The 17820-nt window shown below is 33.1% G+C and overlaps 1 protein-coding gene across 6 annotated transcripts in view; it reads right to left on the bottom strand.

Moving 5' to 3' along the window:
* The window catches only part of aralar1 (calcium-binding mitochondrial carrier protein aralar1), a 68708-nt gene that overhangs the window by 7232 nt on the left and 43656 nt on the right, over window positions 1–17820 (bottom strand). For all 6 annotated transcript variants that reach the window (XM_014418871.3, XM_014418872.3, XM_014418873.3 and 3 more), the window contains 7 exons: window positions 17285–17378; window positions 12682–12772; window positions 10451–10526; window positions 6069–6187; window positions 5565–5735; window positions 3030–3170; window positions 57–251 (listed from right to left, as the gene is read on the bottom strand). In XM_014418871.3, the coding sequence (XP_014274357.1) occupies window positions 57–251; window positions 3030–3170; window positions 5565–5735; window positions 6069–6187; window positions 10451–10526; window positions 12682–12772; window positions 17285–17378 (887 nt within the window). The remainder of the gene's footprint in view (window positions 1–56; window positions 252–3029; window positions 3171–5564; window positions 5736–6068; window positions 6188–10450; window positions 10527–12681; window positions 12773–17284; window positions 17379–17820) is intronic.

The following is a 17820-nucleotide window of genomic DNA, read 5'->3' as shown; positions in this document are numbered from 1 at the left end:
TCTCTCTCTCTCTCTCTCTCTCTCTCTCTCTCATAAATTTTTCAAAAGATAAGTACCTGCAATCTAGTTTTAACTACATCTGCTGGTGTGACAAGTGAAGCTGCAGGTACACCTGCACAAAGTCCAGACAAAAACAGAGTGTATGGTTGATTATATCCATTTTCATCAGCCAAAGCCGCTTTCACATGAGCATATGTGGGAAAGTATATCGCCGAGAAACAGATATCTCGCAGGAAACATGATCTTGCACCCTAAAAATAAAAAGAAAAAGATCTTTAAGCACAGTTTTGGCTCCTCTGCTACTCAAAGCCTGCAACATAACTACGATATTCAGTCAGTACTGTAGCAAACATGTTAAATTAAATAAATAAATATATCAATAATGTATTTAAAGTTTACACAAAGTTATGATTGTTACTGATATTTTAGAATAGATTATGTTTTTATTTTAAATATCATTTCAGTATTGTTATTTGTTGTACTAAACCAAAAAGCGAGCTAACCAATTTTGATCAGTCAAATATGGTGGAAAGATGTATCATTGAAGATATTTAAGATGGCGGCACGCACCCTACCAAAGTCTGTTTGAATTACTGCTATCTTGAGTGAGTGGACTGAAATTTTTCAACTTCTTTTGTTTCCCTACCATAATTATAGAAAAAGAATAATCTAAGAAGAAATAGAACACAATAACAATTATCAATAGAATATTTATATCATGAATCATAGCAAGTAAATTAGAGTGATTGTACTACAATCGATTTTTTTTTAATTGACGAGTGAATGTTAAAGACAGAATAAAGGAAACGGTACTCTTTGTTAGGAGATCACTGGTTGTTAGGAGGATTGGACATGTCCGGGAAACGAGGACGTCTCCAGGAAGAGCTGATGCAGACCACCCTTTGTCTAGGATCAGGATAGACATCTAGAGAACAGAAGACATCAAGAGTCATCCAAGAAGAATAAGTGACTCTTTTTTTGGATCGCCGATGTATGAGATGTTTGTTGAAAACTGTTAGAGGACCAATGCTTTGTTTACAGTCAGTGGGTGTTTTTTTGGGATAGAAAACATTAAGAACCGTCAATCATAAAAAGAAGATAATATAAATTGATTAGTTTCGCTCTACCTAGAATTTAAATACATTTGTGAAAGTAGATATTAATTTAGCTAAGTGTCTGTTCTGATAGTCTAGAAAACCCGACATGAGATTAAGAGTCCATAATATTATATATAAGTTAAAATAAAAATTCTCATATCTATTTAGTAATTGATCTTTTCATTTAACCTTGTCAACTTCAAAGATCTGAGATTTTAAAAATTTTAGATCTGAGAATAAATAAAAACTCTTAAATTCCTACTATTTTATCTTAAATAAATCTTGATTATTACATAAATTGTCGCCCAACAGGCGTGGCCTAATTCTTTACCAATTAGGTCACGGCAATCAGGACACAGCTTTTAAAAGAGTGAAAATTAAATAAGTTTTGTTTTTATACATCTTAAGTATTTAATGATGCGGGATAAAGTACAGACAACTGATAGTAGAGATCCTAAAGATGAAGATAATGTTGTCCAACGTATTAGAGCTGGAATGACTCATACGGGAATGACTTGGTGTTAAATAACTTCCATAATAACAAATTAGAGAGAACAAATTCGCATTTAAATTCAAATGTTTACAATAGAGATCAATTTGATACTAAAGCCATATTGCAATAATTAATGAATAAGCCTGATTAATAAGCCATATTGCAATAATTAATGAAGATGAAAGAAATGGACGATAAGTTAACAAAACAAATGGATAAAATGGACAAAATGGGACAAGATGTTAAATACTGATTTTTCAGGATATTTTTTAGAAAATGTTCCTTTTTACAAAGCTATATCTAGGGAACTATTGAACATAAACACGGCTTTGTTAGGAATCATATTTTAGAAAATTTATTCTATTTTAAATGATGGTCTATAATGTTTTCTAGTGTCGTCGCTAGTTTCAAAGATATAGAGCTCCGAATGAAAAATTAATTTTTTTAAAGTTTTGAAACATCCTTCATTTTTCCTTCCCCCTAATTATACTTGGAAGACTCATCAATTTTGACTAGTAATTATACACAGTTTATATTAAAATAATCAATGATTGGGGCGAAATAACCTACTTTCAATCTGGCTCTTGCACTAATACTTTTACAATAGCAAGAGCTGGGAAGGAACATGCTCAATATACGAGCATACGAACTCTGATTGAGCTCATCAAGTAGCTGTATAATAATCTTGAATATGATTAATTATTAACAGCAAAATAATAAAAAAATTAGCTAAAACTAACAAAAAACATGATATTCATTTATATATTGTAACATCCTCTTTTTTTTATGATTAGTTAATTTTTATATATAAATAGTTTTTAGTATGTGTTATTTTATGTATCAAAGTTAATATTAGTTGAATTTCTTTTATTAAACCAAAAAACAAGCAAACCGATTTTATCATTGAGAAGTTATAGAATCCAAAACAAACTCGTTTCAAAATAATTCAAGATAGTTGCATGCGTCCTTCTAAAGTTTGTAAAATTACTGGTATGTTGAGTACGGTAGATTGAAATGTTTTCAACTTTTGTTGTTTCTCTAACACAGTTATAGTACAAATTAATTCAAGAAGAAATATAAGACGATAACATTTATTAATGAAGTATTTATATTGTGAATCATAAGTAAAAGCTCAATACTGTTGTGCAGCAATTGATGTTTGTATCGAACATCTAGGCAGGGGACTCTTTGTTTAGAACACTTGTTGAGTGTGGCCGAGAGGATGACATCTGGATACAGGTTGTGCAGACCACCCTTTGTCTACTGTCAGTGGTAGATATTTAGAAAGAAGATATGAAGAGTCAGCAATCATCCAAGAATATTATATCATTGAAGGAAGAAATTCATTCTTTGTTTGGATCAACATTCCCTTATATTTATTTAAATTAGATTTAAATTATTACAATATGTATAAATGCCCTGTCAAAAGGCAACAGTACCTTATACAGTCCAAAAAATCCCAATTCTTTGACGACAGCAAGAGCGCTTACTTTAGCCTGCGATGCTATTTCACCTGCCACTTGAAGTCGTATTTTTACTATTTCTAATGGATTTGTAAATATAACCTGAGCACATCCACCCTAAAAGATAATACATAAATTAATTTTAAACCATAAATACAAGAATATAATTCATTAGTAACTACATCTATTAAAGAATGAGGTGTTATTATTAAATTAATATGAAGAGAGGATGATAGGGGATGCGTTAAGCAAATAAACAACACTTATTTATATGTGCCAATGTAGCGACCTGAATTTCAGGCCTTCAACAGTCTACTGTTGGGCAGTCAGTAGGTTTACGACAAAGGGTAAAGGTGATTTGATGCGATTTGTTTGGATTTATTTTAATCCTCCAATTACGACACCTTTCTTCGAGGGCTGTGATATGGCATTGGAGAGTTTGGGATGCAATCAAAGGGTTATTATTAACAGCGAGCACACATGTGTCATCAGCATAAGTGGTGAGGGTGGTGTTAGGATTGGTTGGGATGTCAGCTGTATAAACGATGTAGAGGATGGGCCCAAGGATACTACCTTGAGGAACACCTGCGGACTGAGCATAGAGGGAAGAATAGGAACCATTGTGGTTTACTTGGAATAATCTATCGATGAGAAAGGAGCGAATGATGAGAATGTATGTAGAAGGTAGAAATCTACAGAGTTTGTAAAGCAATCCTGGGTGCCAGACTCAATAAAAAGCATGTTCTACATCGAAAAAGACTCCAGCGCAGTACATTCCGCGCTCCAAAGAAGACGAGACAATGTCAACCACACGATGACATTGCTGGATAGTGGAGTGGGATGTCCGGAATCCAAACTGGTGATCAGGGATTATATGATTGGAATCTAGGGTGGGGTATAGGCATTTTAAAATGAGCTTTTCGAGGATTTTGCCCATGATTGGTAATAGTGAGATAGGACGATAGGAGAATGGGTATTCTGGCGGCTTTTGGGGCTTAGGTATCATTTTAACTATTGATAATTTCCATGGGTCAGAAAAATATGTGGAACGGAGTACAGCATTATATATGTAGATAAGGAATAGGATGGCTTTCTGAGGAAGAAGTTTTAGGATGAGGGATGTTATTAGGAGCTTTGCGGGTAGGTAATCCTTGAATGATACTAGATATCTCTGAAGGATGAAATGCTTTAGGTGGGAGGGTCATTTGGAGCGGAATATTTAGTTCTGCTTCAATACATTCAATGTGAATTGGGTTAAGGATATCAGGATGCAGAATAAAGATTTTAGAAAGGTGTTGTCCGAATGTTTGTGATTTTTCTTCATCAGTTCTGGTCAAGGTTTGGGTTTTGTTGAGAAGTGGGTGGTTAAAATCTTTGAAATTTGGTGGTCCTCCATAATGATTTGTCAGTAGTTGTAAGATTTTCAGTAAAGATAATTAAATTTTGTATTTTCTGATTTCTACTTTTAGTTTGTTAGTCAATTTGGTGTAATACGTTTTGTCAGTAGGATATCTGGTCCTATGCCACTTCGATCTTGCTCTGCGTTTTTCCGTTAATAAGATACGAATATGCTGTGGCAAGTTATTTTTTTTATTGTTATTAATTCTATTAGCCGATGTATTGTCAGTAATACTTGTTCTTATTGATGATGTGAGTTTATCAATAGCTTCATCAGTGTCTTGTTTTGTTTTCAGTCGAATGTTTAAATCCAGTTTAGTTTCCAGTTCACATTTAAATTTGTCCCAATCAATTCTTCCTGTTATCAATGAAGGGGCGGAGGAGTTTGGTACAAATCATGAATGTAAAAAAAAGCAGAACTGGACTATGATCTGATGATAGGTCATCCAGGGATTCAAGAGTGGTTTGAGAGGGAGAAATCTGGGAGGTGATAAATATATCAAGGATATCAGGGCGCTTTTTGAGTTGGTTGGAGCAGCTGGACGAGATGGAACTGGGAGTGGATGTGGTAGCGGCAATTTTACCCGTAAGGGTAGATGATAGGGAGCATTTTGATGACGTGGAGGTTGAGGCTGAGGATGAAAGGCTTAGGTTGAGAAGTCTGAGGCCCCTGATGTCAAGGCTGGCTTTTCTTGATTGTGATCTCGGAGAAAGTCCAGGTTGAGTCTTGAGATCGATCTTGAGTTTTTGAAACTAAAAAAAAAACTAGAAGAAGAAACAAAGGACTTGTAAGGTGGAGGGAACGAAGCTGTTGAAGATTATATTATCTCATAATATTTACTAGGTTATAAAACAAGTTGCCCAGAAAATCTGCTAGGAGTTTCTCTGCATTTAACATATAACATGGACTTTAAATTAGGCTGCTGAAAACCCTATACTTAAAAGATTTTTTATGTTACAACTATTTAAATTTAACACATTATGAATACCCCTACCACTATTGTGGGTCGAAACGTTGGCCATAAATTCACATACAGTCAATAACTATATATAAAGTTCATATTTCTTTCGATTTATACTTCAATATTCTATTCAATATTAAATTTAACTTACGCAACCACCTGCAACTATTTCACCCCAGATAGGTATATTTCCATCTTTATCCATAAGATGGTCCCGAACAAAATCATTAGTGGTAAGTTTCAAAGCTTTTTCAGGTGAAACTCCGACCATTTGAGGTAACATTCCTCTATACAGCCCTAGTACACCCTCGTGTCTGACAACCTAAAATGATTATGAAAAAAAGTACAGTCATTAAACATAAAATATAATTTTGATATGTTTTTTATAATTGCAATAACTGGCAAAGGATAATTTCTTTGATGATCTGAATAAAAGATGACCTTGTGATGATGAAACTTCAGTGTTTGCAAGTCGAATATAAAATGTAAACCGTTTTTTCTTTTACTTTAAATAATCATAATGACCCCTGAAAAAAATAACTTTTAACCTAAACCTAATCTAAGAAATGTCAATCAAGGTTAATAAAAAAAAAAAAATTTTATTATTAAGAAAATAAAATATCAACAACAAACATATAATAACTGTTTTAATTACCTTTCGGAAACAATCAAAGCTGTTTTTGTACATTACTTCACCAATAAATGAACCGATTCTTTGATTTTGCATTCTAGTTTTCACTAAATCAATAGGATATACAGCAGCAGCTCCAGTTGCTAAGAACAAAATAATAAATCAAATAATACTTACAATTACAGCAGAATTTGTAACATTAAATATCTATTGCATTGTGCTCATCAAAAAACTTTCATTGACATCCTAATTTGATAACAATTATTTTAACTTTCTATGAAGGAAGCACAACTCCAGTAAGGAACTAGGTCTTGAAATAAATACGGAATAAACAAAATACATGGTTAGCAGTAGAAACGCGAGCAATTTCGGTGATATAGATATAGGAGGAAATACGTTTGAACAGGTAGATAGGTTTAAGTATTCTAGGTTCTACAGTAACTAGAAAAAACAAAATAGATGAGGAAATAAAAGCTAGATTGAAGGCGGGAAATGCATGGTTATTTTTCAATTTCGAAACTGCTTAGCTCGCGCCTTCTGTCAAAAAACTTAAAAATTATAATTTACAAAACCATTATCTTTCCCACTGTTCTTTATGGATGCGAGACGTGGCCTCTTACACTTAGGGATGAACAGCCTCTTAAGGTTTTCGAAAATGAAGTATTACACAAAATATTCGGACTGAAAAAAGATGAATTTAGAAGATTACACAATGCTGAACTAAGGAACCTACACCGGGTAAATAAAATTCAAGTTATAGCATTACGGCGTATGAGATGGCCATGTAAGGTTGTAGGGCTTAGTGATAAGCGGATCCCTAAAATGATAATCAACACTGAACTGACATAAACGTCCCAGGGGTAGACCGAAACGTAGTTGGGAGGATTGCGTTAAAACTGATTTTGAGGAATTGGGTTTGGAGGAGCATCACTGGAAGGATTTATGCAGAGAGCATTTGATGGTATCAGCATCGAACCTTCAGGTTCGTTAGGCCTTTATTATTATTATGAAGGAAGTACAAATTAGTATTTAAATCAGAAATACCTGCGATACTTCACTGCGCCAGTACTGTAGGATAGAGGAAGGGCTCGCTGGTAGAAGAGTAAAAGATTACTGCTATGTAGCACTCAACAAACTCTCATGTAATAATAAAGTTAGTATTGAATGGATGCAAAGACTCTGGGGCATTCCTGGTAACAAGCATGCTTACAGGCTAGCAAGGAGTTGGATCCCGGAGACCATTCCTCTTACCCCAGAGCCAGTGTGGCATAAGCCTAAGCTATGAAAAAAGCTATATAAAGAATCTAAGCTGCTTCTGGACGAACCCTGTAGGGGCCGAAGCGATAAACTGCTTTGGCTGGACAGGAGTTCTCTAAGGAAAATCTACAGGTCACTGTAGACTTAATAAATATAAGTTTAACCTCAAGTTTATGGGATCACCTCAGTGCAGAATCTGCAATGCTGAGGATAAGATGGCATACCATATAATATGTTGTTGGTATGACTGATTTGCAGGGTGAGGTTCGCACTGTTTGGTGTGAATCGCATCATGGATCCCAAGCAGTGTGAATTGATCAATCCCTCAAGTATACTCAGATTCATGAAACCTTAATATAGTTCCCTACCAATCCACACATCATACTAAATCCACTGATACCTGGCTAGATGTATTTATTATTGATTCCCCACAGAACCTCTTATCCTCCTCCCAAATTCCTGTCTTTTCTTTCTTCCCATGAACTAATCAGAATTTCCTACAACATTCCTACTCCCTTGCTTATACCAAAGAAAATTAGTTGGCGAAAACTTGATTCCTCAATCATAGAAAACATTTGTCTCTACCTTGATGAACTTTCCCTCTCCTTAGAACCTATCTATTCACTTTTATCCATTGATGACATGGTCGAATCCCTATCTTCGAATCTCCTTAAATTCCTAAACAAACACACTCCTCTTAAAACCCGTACTTTCAAACACTCTCTGGCTCCCAGGATCAACTCAGAAATAAGAAATTTAATGAGAAGACGAGATGCTGCCAGAAGACCAGAAGAAGCTTCAGACGCACCAGAAGTTCAGAGCACTATTCCACCTTTAAGTCCCTCCGAAACCTTAACCAAACATCCTTACACCACGCTAAGGAGCAATACTTTCACAACATCCTATCCCAAGCACCTGATCCTAAATCGAAATGGAAAATCCTTAAGAACCTCTCCGTTATAAGTCCTAAATCCTGTCCATATTACCCAGTTGATCCAGACGAGCTTAATACTTTCTTTGCTGCTCCTCCTCCTTCAACAACCTCATGCGAATTTTTATATTTTCACATCCCTGAAATCCCATTTGATCTCGATAACTTTTATTTCTTGAATGTTTATCCAGATGACTTAATCTTAGCAGTCCTCAAGTCCAGAACTAACGATTACGGCCCAGATAACGTTCCTGTAAAGATCATCAAACTTTGTATCCCTACCATTCTTCCTGCCTTCCTGCACATTTATAATTTCTCCCTTCAAAATTCCGTTTTTCCCAAAGCCTGGAAGAAAGTCCTCGTCCGACCATTGAACAAAGTACCTTCTCCTTCTTAAGTTTCTGACTTTCAGCTAATATCCATTTTATCCAATTTGGCCAAGCCACTAGAAAGATAAGTCCACTCCCAACTTAATAATTTTCTCGAGCAAAAAGCTCTCCTTAATCCTTTCCAATCCGGTTATCGCTCCCAACATTCCACAAAATCCGCTTTATTGAAAATTTCTTAAGACCTCCAATCTGCTATAGACAATCATCATATATCAATTTTAGTTCTTTTTGATTTTTCTAAGGCATTTGACACAGTTAACCATAAGATCCTCCTCAATAAACTTCAAAACCTTTCCATGTCAAATAGTGTCCTAAAGTGGTTCCTTTCCTTCCTGTCACATAGTTCCCAAACAGTTGTCATTCCGAACAAACCTCTTTCCTCTCCCCTTCTTCTGTCACGAGGTCTTCCTCAGGGATCCTCACTTTCACCAACCCTTTTCTCCATTTATATCAACGATCTTCACCACCTCTCCATTCATCTCCACTCCATTCACCACGCACAGACGATCTCCAAATCTATCTGTCCTTCCATTCCTCTGAGATGCTAGAGGCTATCCATAAGATACAAGAAGATATTGACAGCATTAACGCATGGGCGTCTAACAACGATTTGAAGCTGAATACTAAAAAACCGAAGGCCATTCTAATTGATTCCAAGCACCTTCTTCATTCCCTCCCTTACTGTCCTCTACTCTTCCTTAACAACCAACCGATTCACTTCTATTCTACAATAAAAACCTTGGTGTCACCTTTGACCAACACCTCTCCTGCAATAACCACATTTCCCAAATCACACGCAAATCCATAACTGTACTCAAACAATTCCTAAGATTCCGTAATTCCATTCCTCAGAACACCCGTCAGCTCCTAGCATCCTCTCTCGTCTTCCCCCACTTCGACTACGGATCCTAGGTGTATGGAGGGCTATCTGCAGGACTGGAGTTGAGACTGAAGAGAGTCATGAATTGCTTTGTAAGATTTATCTTTGGGTTCCCTAGGCGCTCTCAAGTCTCTCGCTGGTATACCGAGTTGAAGTGGCTCTATCCAACCTCCCGAAGTCAATACCTCCTTAGTGTTTTCCAAGTTCTTAAAATCAAAAAACCTACCTATATCCAAGATCTCACTCTTCGTTCATCCATCCACTCATTAAACACCAAATTCCAACCGATTGATTTATATATGCCCTCTAATAGAACCGCCTTCTTTAGCAAATCCTTTGTCATAAGAGCAACCTCCTTCTAGAATTCTCTTCCCATCTCCATTCGCCAGTCCTCATCCATTCTTTCCTTTAAACAACACCTATTTCTCCACTTATTGTATAACCAAACCTCCACATCATTGTAATAAAATAAATAGGAATATATTCATTAACATTATAAACATTAGTAAAGCCAATATACCAATCTTATTTCATTCTACTATCTGAAAATTTGTAAATATGAAAATCTTAATATATGAACCATGTATATATTCTTAGGGGCCATTGTTACTTATTTTTTATTCTTATCATTGTTTATTTTATACTGATACTATTTTATGTCCTCCTTCCTTTTATTTATATGTAATTTCTTATCACTTTATTTTTACATAATCCTAGCTTAAATTATCTTATTATATCTTACTGTTGTAATATTCTCAGTTTTCTTTTTTTTGTATCTTTTTAGCCCTGATGAAGCCTTGCAAAGTTGGGCGAAACGTCGGACATTAAAATAGTTTTCAACTATTTGTTCTTTTTTGGACCGCAACCCTGACCATCTTCTTATATTTAAATCTTTACGGTCAACTATATATACATATATATATATATATATATAAAAAGAAAGTATTACCTCCAGCTATAGCGCCCAAACTAAACCTGTAGACATTTTCTAATACTGAAATAAAAGTACTTCTCTCCTCAGGACTCTGTGAAAATACAAAAATGTATTAAAATTTTTTATTATAACAAAAAAATATTTTGAAAAGTATAAGTTTTCAAATTTTTAATTATCTTTTAATCACAATCAAGTAAACTTAAAACAATCTATAACTTCACAAAATTTAATGAAACCAAACCTACAATCAATTTAGCACTAAAATTCTAAACTCAATCTAATAACATTTGAAGGAATATGTAAGGCTTACATCATTCTACTCAATGGAGTAGTCTTAAAGTCTTTTAGTTTTAAATAGTCAACGCAGCTAACGGAGGTGTACCTGAATGTACTGCAGCATTGTTTTTTTCTTATTTTCCTCAACTGCAATGAGAATTTTCATTTTATTTAAGATCAGGATTTCACAGTATTGACACTTCAAACTCATTATGGAATTGAGAAGGAAATGACTGGTAAATAGGAGGAATAAACAAATGTTTGTAAAATTTTTAACATTAACCCCTTAATTAGTACGCTCGAGTTAATTGGAGTGCGCTAAACAGGCCAAACTGTACACACTCAAAATAATTCGAGAATTGAAAATAACAATATGATAATAATAAAACAAATAACAATGATTTATTCTCTGTAATAATCCTCTATATACAGCTTTAGCCTATGTTTATGTAGGAAGCTAGGTATTATGACCGATACCCAAAATCCAAAAATTTAAATTAAAATTTTGATTATTTTTGTATTTTTTAAATTTGTTTGCCAAGACAATGTTCTAAATTGTGTTGTTTTTTTGTACATAAAAAATTTATTTTTTTGGATGGTTTTTTAAAAAAAAAACTTTGAGTTTAGGGGTTAAGAACAACATTATTGATTTTGAAATATAAAGCTACTGCATGCGTCTAGTTGAATTTATATGGGGATTTATATTTTCTTATTAATTCGGGGAGAAGGGGGGGGGCTTAATTGCATTAGTTTTTTATTTTGTTTTTTTTTCGATTTAAAGCATTTTTCTCAAGGTACTAAGAAAGTTTTTCACTTTACAAAAGTTCGAATTAGCAAGATTTGATGGTAACATTATTAATGTTAATTATGCTATTGTAAAGTTACATTTTTTTTTTTTTCCTTTTTCGGCCAAGAAGCCATTGGAGCTCTATATTGCCTAACAATGGTTGGGGGCTATAGTTCTTCATTTTGTGGGACCGCCACTCAATGAAAAAGTCAAGGTCCCAGGCCGGATTTGAACCGACACCGCCAATAGATAACAAATTGGTAAGACTGTGTCTTAACCACCGAGCTACGGGCAGCCCGAAAAAAGTTACCTATATATATTAGGTAATCTTTGTTTCATTAATTTTGTTTTTTTATCATTACATCAAGAATTATTGTTTTTTACAATGAGTTGACCAGTTAATTTTTGTGGTAAAGAACAATTTATGTCAAACTGCAACATTAAGAGCTGGTTGCACCAATCTCTGGTAAAACTAAGATTTGTAACTTAGTGACCTGTTTCTAGTCTATAATTTGGTTAACCAGGTTACCTGAAACTGAGATAACGTCCAAACTCCGCAGTTCCTATCGCTAATGTTAGAAATTCTGGATCCAATTAAATTTAAAAATGATTCAACAGCCACTTATGAGTCGAAATCGCTGAAAAAATTCTTCATCCAATAAGTGTAATGATTAGGTCGAGAACGGAATACTTTTTTTTGAATAATCTGTCTTGATCAAATCCATATTATTGTTATTGAATTTTTTTTTTTAATTGAAACGGAATAATATAATACACCTTCTTCACTAGATAGATCTCCAGATGTGTCACAGATCCAACTGGAACTCTGGAAGGTTCCTTGATTGGTTACCTACTTCACGTAGATTTGCTCTAAATCAAAGTTTAACTGGCTATAATTGGCCAGTAAAGTTTACCACCAGATTTTAAGGTTAACTTTTCTGATGCAATGGATAATTATTAACCCGAGATTTATGAAATTGTAGTTTAAACTGTGATAGTACAACTGGCCCTATATTGTGAAATTTTATTATGTAAGTAAAACTAAAACATCAAGCTTTAATTTTCTACATTTGCATTATTTTTTTTTTTTAGTAAAATCATTCTTCCCATGGACTCTTCAATTATTTTTCTATAAAAGCTAATTATTTTTCTATAGAAGCTTTTTTTTTTTTAAATTACTTACCGAAACAGCATGTATTTCAGTAATCCTGTTTGACAATTGTTTATGATACTGTTCAGGAGCAATGGACTGCAGATCGCTATATGCTACCCTCCTGCAAGCAATTTAAAAATCTAAACAAGAATTTTAGAATAATTCTTATGAGAATCATTAAATTTCTCAACAATATTAATTATTTTTAAGATTATTTTGATAAAAGATGAATCAAAATTGTATAACTTCATTTATTTAAAGAAACATCAAATACATAAACAATTAATAAGTCTTCGCACCAATACTAATTATCATTACTGGAACCTAGATAAAACCATTTTAAAAAATTGCAATATAACCTATTCGAAAATAAAATAACATTGATCATTATGTATAATTTTATACTAAATAAATTTTTTTAAATTATTTTTTTAAAAATATTTTATCACATTATTGGTTAAGATTTATGGGAGTAAAACTTTAATCTTATATTTTTTAAATAAAAATTACAAAGTAATATATAAAAGAGGAAATAAAATTAGACAACATACCTACCCCAGATGTAAGGTTACATCATCAATGAAAGACCTACCAATAACAGAAAATGTATAAATCAGAACTAAATAGCACAAGCATTTAAATTTCCCACTTTAAAATTTAATTCCATAGAACTAAATAGATTATATAAGGAAGAGAAGATGGTTAGGGGTGCGGTCAGCGAAGAAAACAAATAAGTAAAAACGTATTAGTTAGTACCAAAATAGCAACAAAAAACAAGATACAAACCAAAGAATACAAGTATATATAACGATAAGAAAATAACTAACCTTATGAATACATAAATAGTGTTAACAAAAATGGGTAGTTTAAGTATTATAAAAATATGAAGGCTGTATGAGAAAATTTATGACAAGGCTATCGGAAAAGGCCAAGAACTTCAGGTAGCCTCATCATCATTCCAACATAATTTTTTTGCCTTAAAATGTCACCACATGCACCACTTTATTTGGCTTTAACATCTCGTCCAAACAGGTTTGTTTTTTGCATTTTATTTTTTTTTTTTCATCTTTCTTTTTACACTCCTCTGTCTCAACTCTTTTCTTATTATTTCTTTAATCCACATGATTACCTATGTTCACCACATATTATTATTGTCATATTCACTAATTGCTTCTTTTGTCTTACTTAACTTTATATTTTGCTTCTTTATTCTAGCATATTTTATATTTTACTTACATATTTACAAATTATAAATACTTACAAATTTCATTAATTAAATATATTTTCTTTCTCTGTTTTTTCCCCATAACTTTGATTTTAAATTATTATTATTATTGTTAAGCCATCTCAAATAAACTCTGTCTCTTAGTAGGAAAGCTTAACTAAAAGAATTTTAAAAAAACACTCGGATCAAAACATTTATTTGTCAAGTAAATACAAAAAAAAAAAAACATAAATTAAAATAAAAAAAAAGATAAATCTTTCAAAAATAATAGAACCAAATTAAAATTTTAAATAATCCTTCTTTTGAAGCAAAATTACAACAAAAAAAAAAAATTTCTAGTCACAATGGATGAAATCCGATGGGTCAAATATCTGGAGGTCTGTTCCGAAAAGGTCAGAGACGACGTGCTGTTCTCAATAAACGTAGGTGGGCGCACAAAGCAATACATGGCATTAACAATCATTAAATTAAAATATACATATTTCTTTGTTTCTTTTGCATCATATAACTTTATATTTTTATTTCCTTAATCCTGTTATTTTACTTACAAATTTAACTATATACATATACATTTTTCCTATATATATATATATATTATTTCTTACTTCTTTCATTATTTTATTTTTTATAAATAATTTTAATTTTGTACATATATTTACCAGCCAGATTTCCATATGTATTTTATTGGTTTTATTATTTGTTCTTTCATCATACTTAATTTTAATATTACTCTTCTCATACAGCCTTTATCTTCTTATAATCCTTAAACCATTCAAGTCAGTCGACACTATTTATGTATCTATATTGTTAGTTATTTTCTTATTGTCTAATCATTCTGTATATCCTTTTATTCATTGGTTGTTATCTTATTTTTTTGTTTTCAGCCCTGATGAAGGCTAGAAATTCTGGCCAAAACATTAGCAGTAATAGGTTTTTACCTATTTGTATTCTTCACTAACTTCATCCGAAATCATGTTCTCCTCATATATATTATACAAAATCAACAATCTTCTCATATGCATACATAGACTATATTTTAATAAAGCCTTAATTTAACAGACTGTAACTTTACTAATTATTAGATAACCATATCTACGATTTAAATTTAATAGTTATGTACTGCGCGGGAGTCTTTTTCAATGTAGAATAGGCTTCTGAACGAGTCTGGCACCCGGGACTGCTTTACTAACTCAGTGAATTCCTACCTCAAACCACAATGGTTCCTATTCATCCCTCTTCTTCCAGTCCACAGGTGTTCCATCCTTGGTCCCATCCTCTACACAATCTATACAGCTGACATCCCAACCAATCCTAACACTATCCTCACCATGTATGCCGATGACACATGTGTGCTCACTATTAATAATAACCCTTTAATTGCATCCCAAACTCTTCAATCACAGCCCTCGAAGAATGGAGTCGTAATTGGAGGATTAAAATAAATCCAAACAAATTACCTTTACCCTACATTGTAAACCTACTGACTGCCTTAAAGTATACTTCAATAATGTCGTCCTTACCCATGTTGAACAGATCCGCTACCTTGGACTACATCTGGACAAACGACTAACCTGGAATCCTCACACAAGACTGAAAAGACAGGAAACTGCACGTCGATTTTGAATATTACAGCAGTTACTGGACAAACGGTCTAAACTTCCAATTCATTACAAAAGACTGATCTACATGACTAATAAGGCCAATCTGGACATACGGAGTTGAGCTTTGGGGCTCCACTAAACCTTCGAATTCCTCTTGTATCCAATCATTGCAATCCAAAATACTTCGTAAAATTCTCAATGCTCCTTATTTTGTCACAAATAAAATCATACATAAAGACCTTGATGTTCTTTATGTAACCGATCCAGCCTGAACCAGATATAACTCCTTCCATTATAAACACCCTAGCCACCCAAACCCACTAGTTTCTAACCTTGCTTCCTCTTCCATTCCTAACAATCCTCCAAGGCGCCTGAAAAGAAGATGGCCCCGAGACCTGCTAATGTAAAACGTCATTAGAGTGCTGCCAATGGGTATTTTCTCTACTCGCCTGTAACACTCCAATTTAACTGGCCAATCTGGACATACGATGTTGAACTTTGGGGCTCCACTAAACCTTCAAATTCCTCTTGTATCCAATCCTTACAATCCAAAATCCTCGATGCTCCTTACTCTGTCACAAATAAAATCATTGACAAAGACCTTAATGTTCCATTTGTAACAGATCTAGCCCAAACCAGATATTAATCCTTCCATTATAAACTCCCTAACCACTCAAACCCATTAGTTTCTAATCTTGCTTTCTCTTTTATTCCGGACAATCCTCTGAGGCGTCTGAAAAGAAGATGGCCTCGAGACCTTATATAGCAAAAATGTTTTTAGAGTGCTACCAATGGGTAGTTTCTCTACATGCTTGTGCCATACCGTTATGATTTTCTCAAATTTACTCAATGTATTTTATGTACAGTTATAAATATCAATAAATAAATTTAAAAAAAAAATTAATAGTTAATCGTTAATTTTTAAAATTTCAGTTATATGATTTGGCATTTAAACCAGTGGTTACTAACCCACACAGGCCTGCGGACCACTAAACAGGAAATTGAACCAAGTTCAACACCCAACTCCCACTCCTTACTTGAGGCAAAGGTGGTGTATGAAGCGCACTTTCAATTTAAAGCCAGGCACTACTTCACTTTAGAATTTGCTGGTTGGGTTATTATGAGTGGATTGTAGGTAAGAAATTCAACTGGAAGAAAATTTATCTATTGAACAATTTACAGGGTTGTGGAGAGTTAACAAGAGAAAACTAGTCTACTCAGAGCAACTCCATTTCTTGCTCATGTGTAACAATCAGGACAAGTGAGTAGTTTCACATAGCACCCAGGCAAAGGTAAAGATCCAGGATAATAGAAGAACCAGTCCTCAAGATTAATCAAAGTAAACTACAATACCTTTTGTTATTATTTGTAACCCCATTTAAATCAATACTCAAAATCAATTTAACTAACAACTAATCCATATTGTGCAACCCTTTGGCTTAATCACATGTAATCAATTATCTTCTAAATTTTTCAAGAATAGAGGTTTTATTTCCACTTTTCACAATGATTAATTTATTATTTATCAATTATAAATACAGTCCACTCCATACGAACAAATTATAATTGATTCCGGTATTCCACCAAAATTTAATCCCAGGAAATATCTAGATTAAACAGGATTAGTAGTCATCATTAAGTGTGCAAAAGGATGGGCTTCCTTCTGAGAGATATTGGAAACAGTAAACATTGCTACAGATCAACAAAAATAACTTTTAGTTACCCAAAGTGATAACTTTTTATACTCAACAGCACATTGGTTAAAGAAAATTATGATACATCTGGTTATACAAAATTAATTTCTTACCCTCGTTGATGAATTAAATGGCATAGGTTAAACAAAATATCAATTTCTAAAGGTGTAATTTGTGACATCATTTGAGCTTGATACAGAAGTTCATCTGAAAAATAAAATAAGAAATTTCAGAGATATGAAATTTTTAAGTTTCATTGTTCGTTTTCTTCATTATTATTCAACTGAAAAAACTGCATTCATTTAGCATCATGATATATAGCCTTTTAATTACTATGAATATTCTATTTTCAAAATGATATTTTGTTACTTGGTAAGACTGAGAAAAAAACTTATAACACTTGTTGGGGCGAGGGGTGTTTCGTATGTGAAAACCGACCTCTTCCCCAGAGGGAAATGTACGCTGGTTCGAGATAAAATAAAACAAAACAAAAAATAACGGAGGACCTGAAATAAATATCACATAAAAATATAATAATTGAGAAAATGAAATAATAAAAAAATAACTTTCCAAGTGATACAAAAATTTAATTAATTAAAATATAAACAAAAAAAAATGAACTGTAATGTTGTTACAAAAAAAAAAGATA

This window comes from Halyomorpha halys, unplaced genomic scaffold (genome assembly GCF_000696795.3).
Source record: "Halyomorpha halys isolate HHAL.00 unplaced genomic scaffold, Hhal_1.1 Scaffold211.1, whole genome shotgun sequence".
Lineage (NCBI taxonomy): Eukaryota > Metazoa > Arthropoda > Insecta > Hemiptera > Pentatomidae > Halyomorpha > Halyomorpha halys.
Note: the sequence above shows the minus strand (reverse complement) of the source record. Positions and strands in the feature narration are given on the sequence as shown.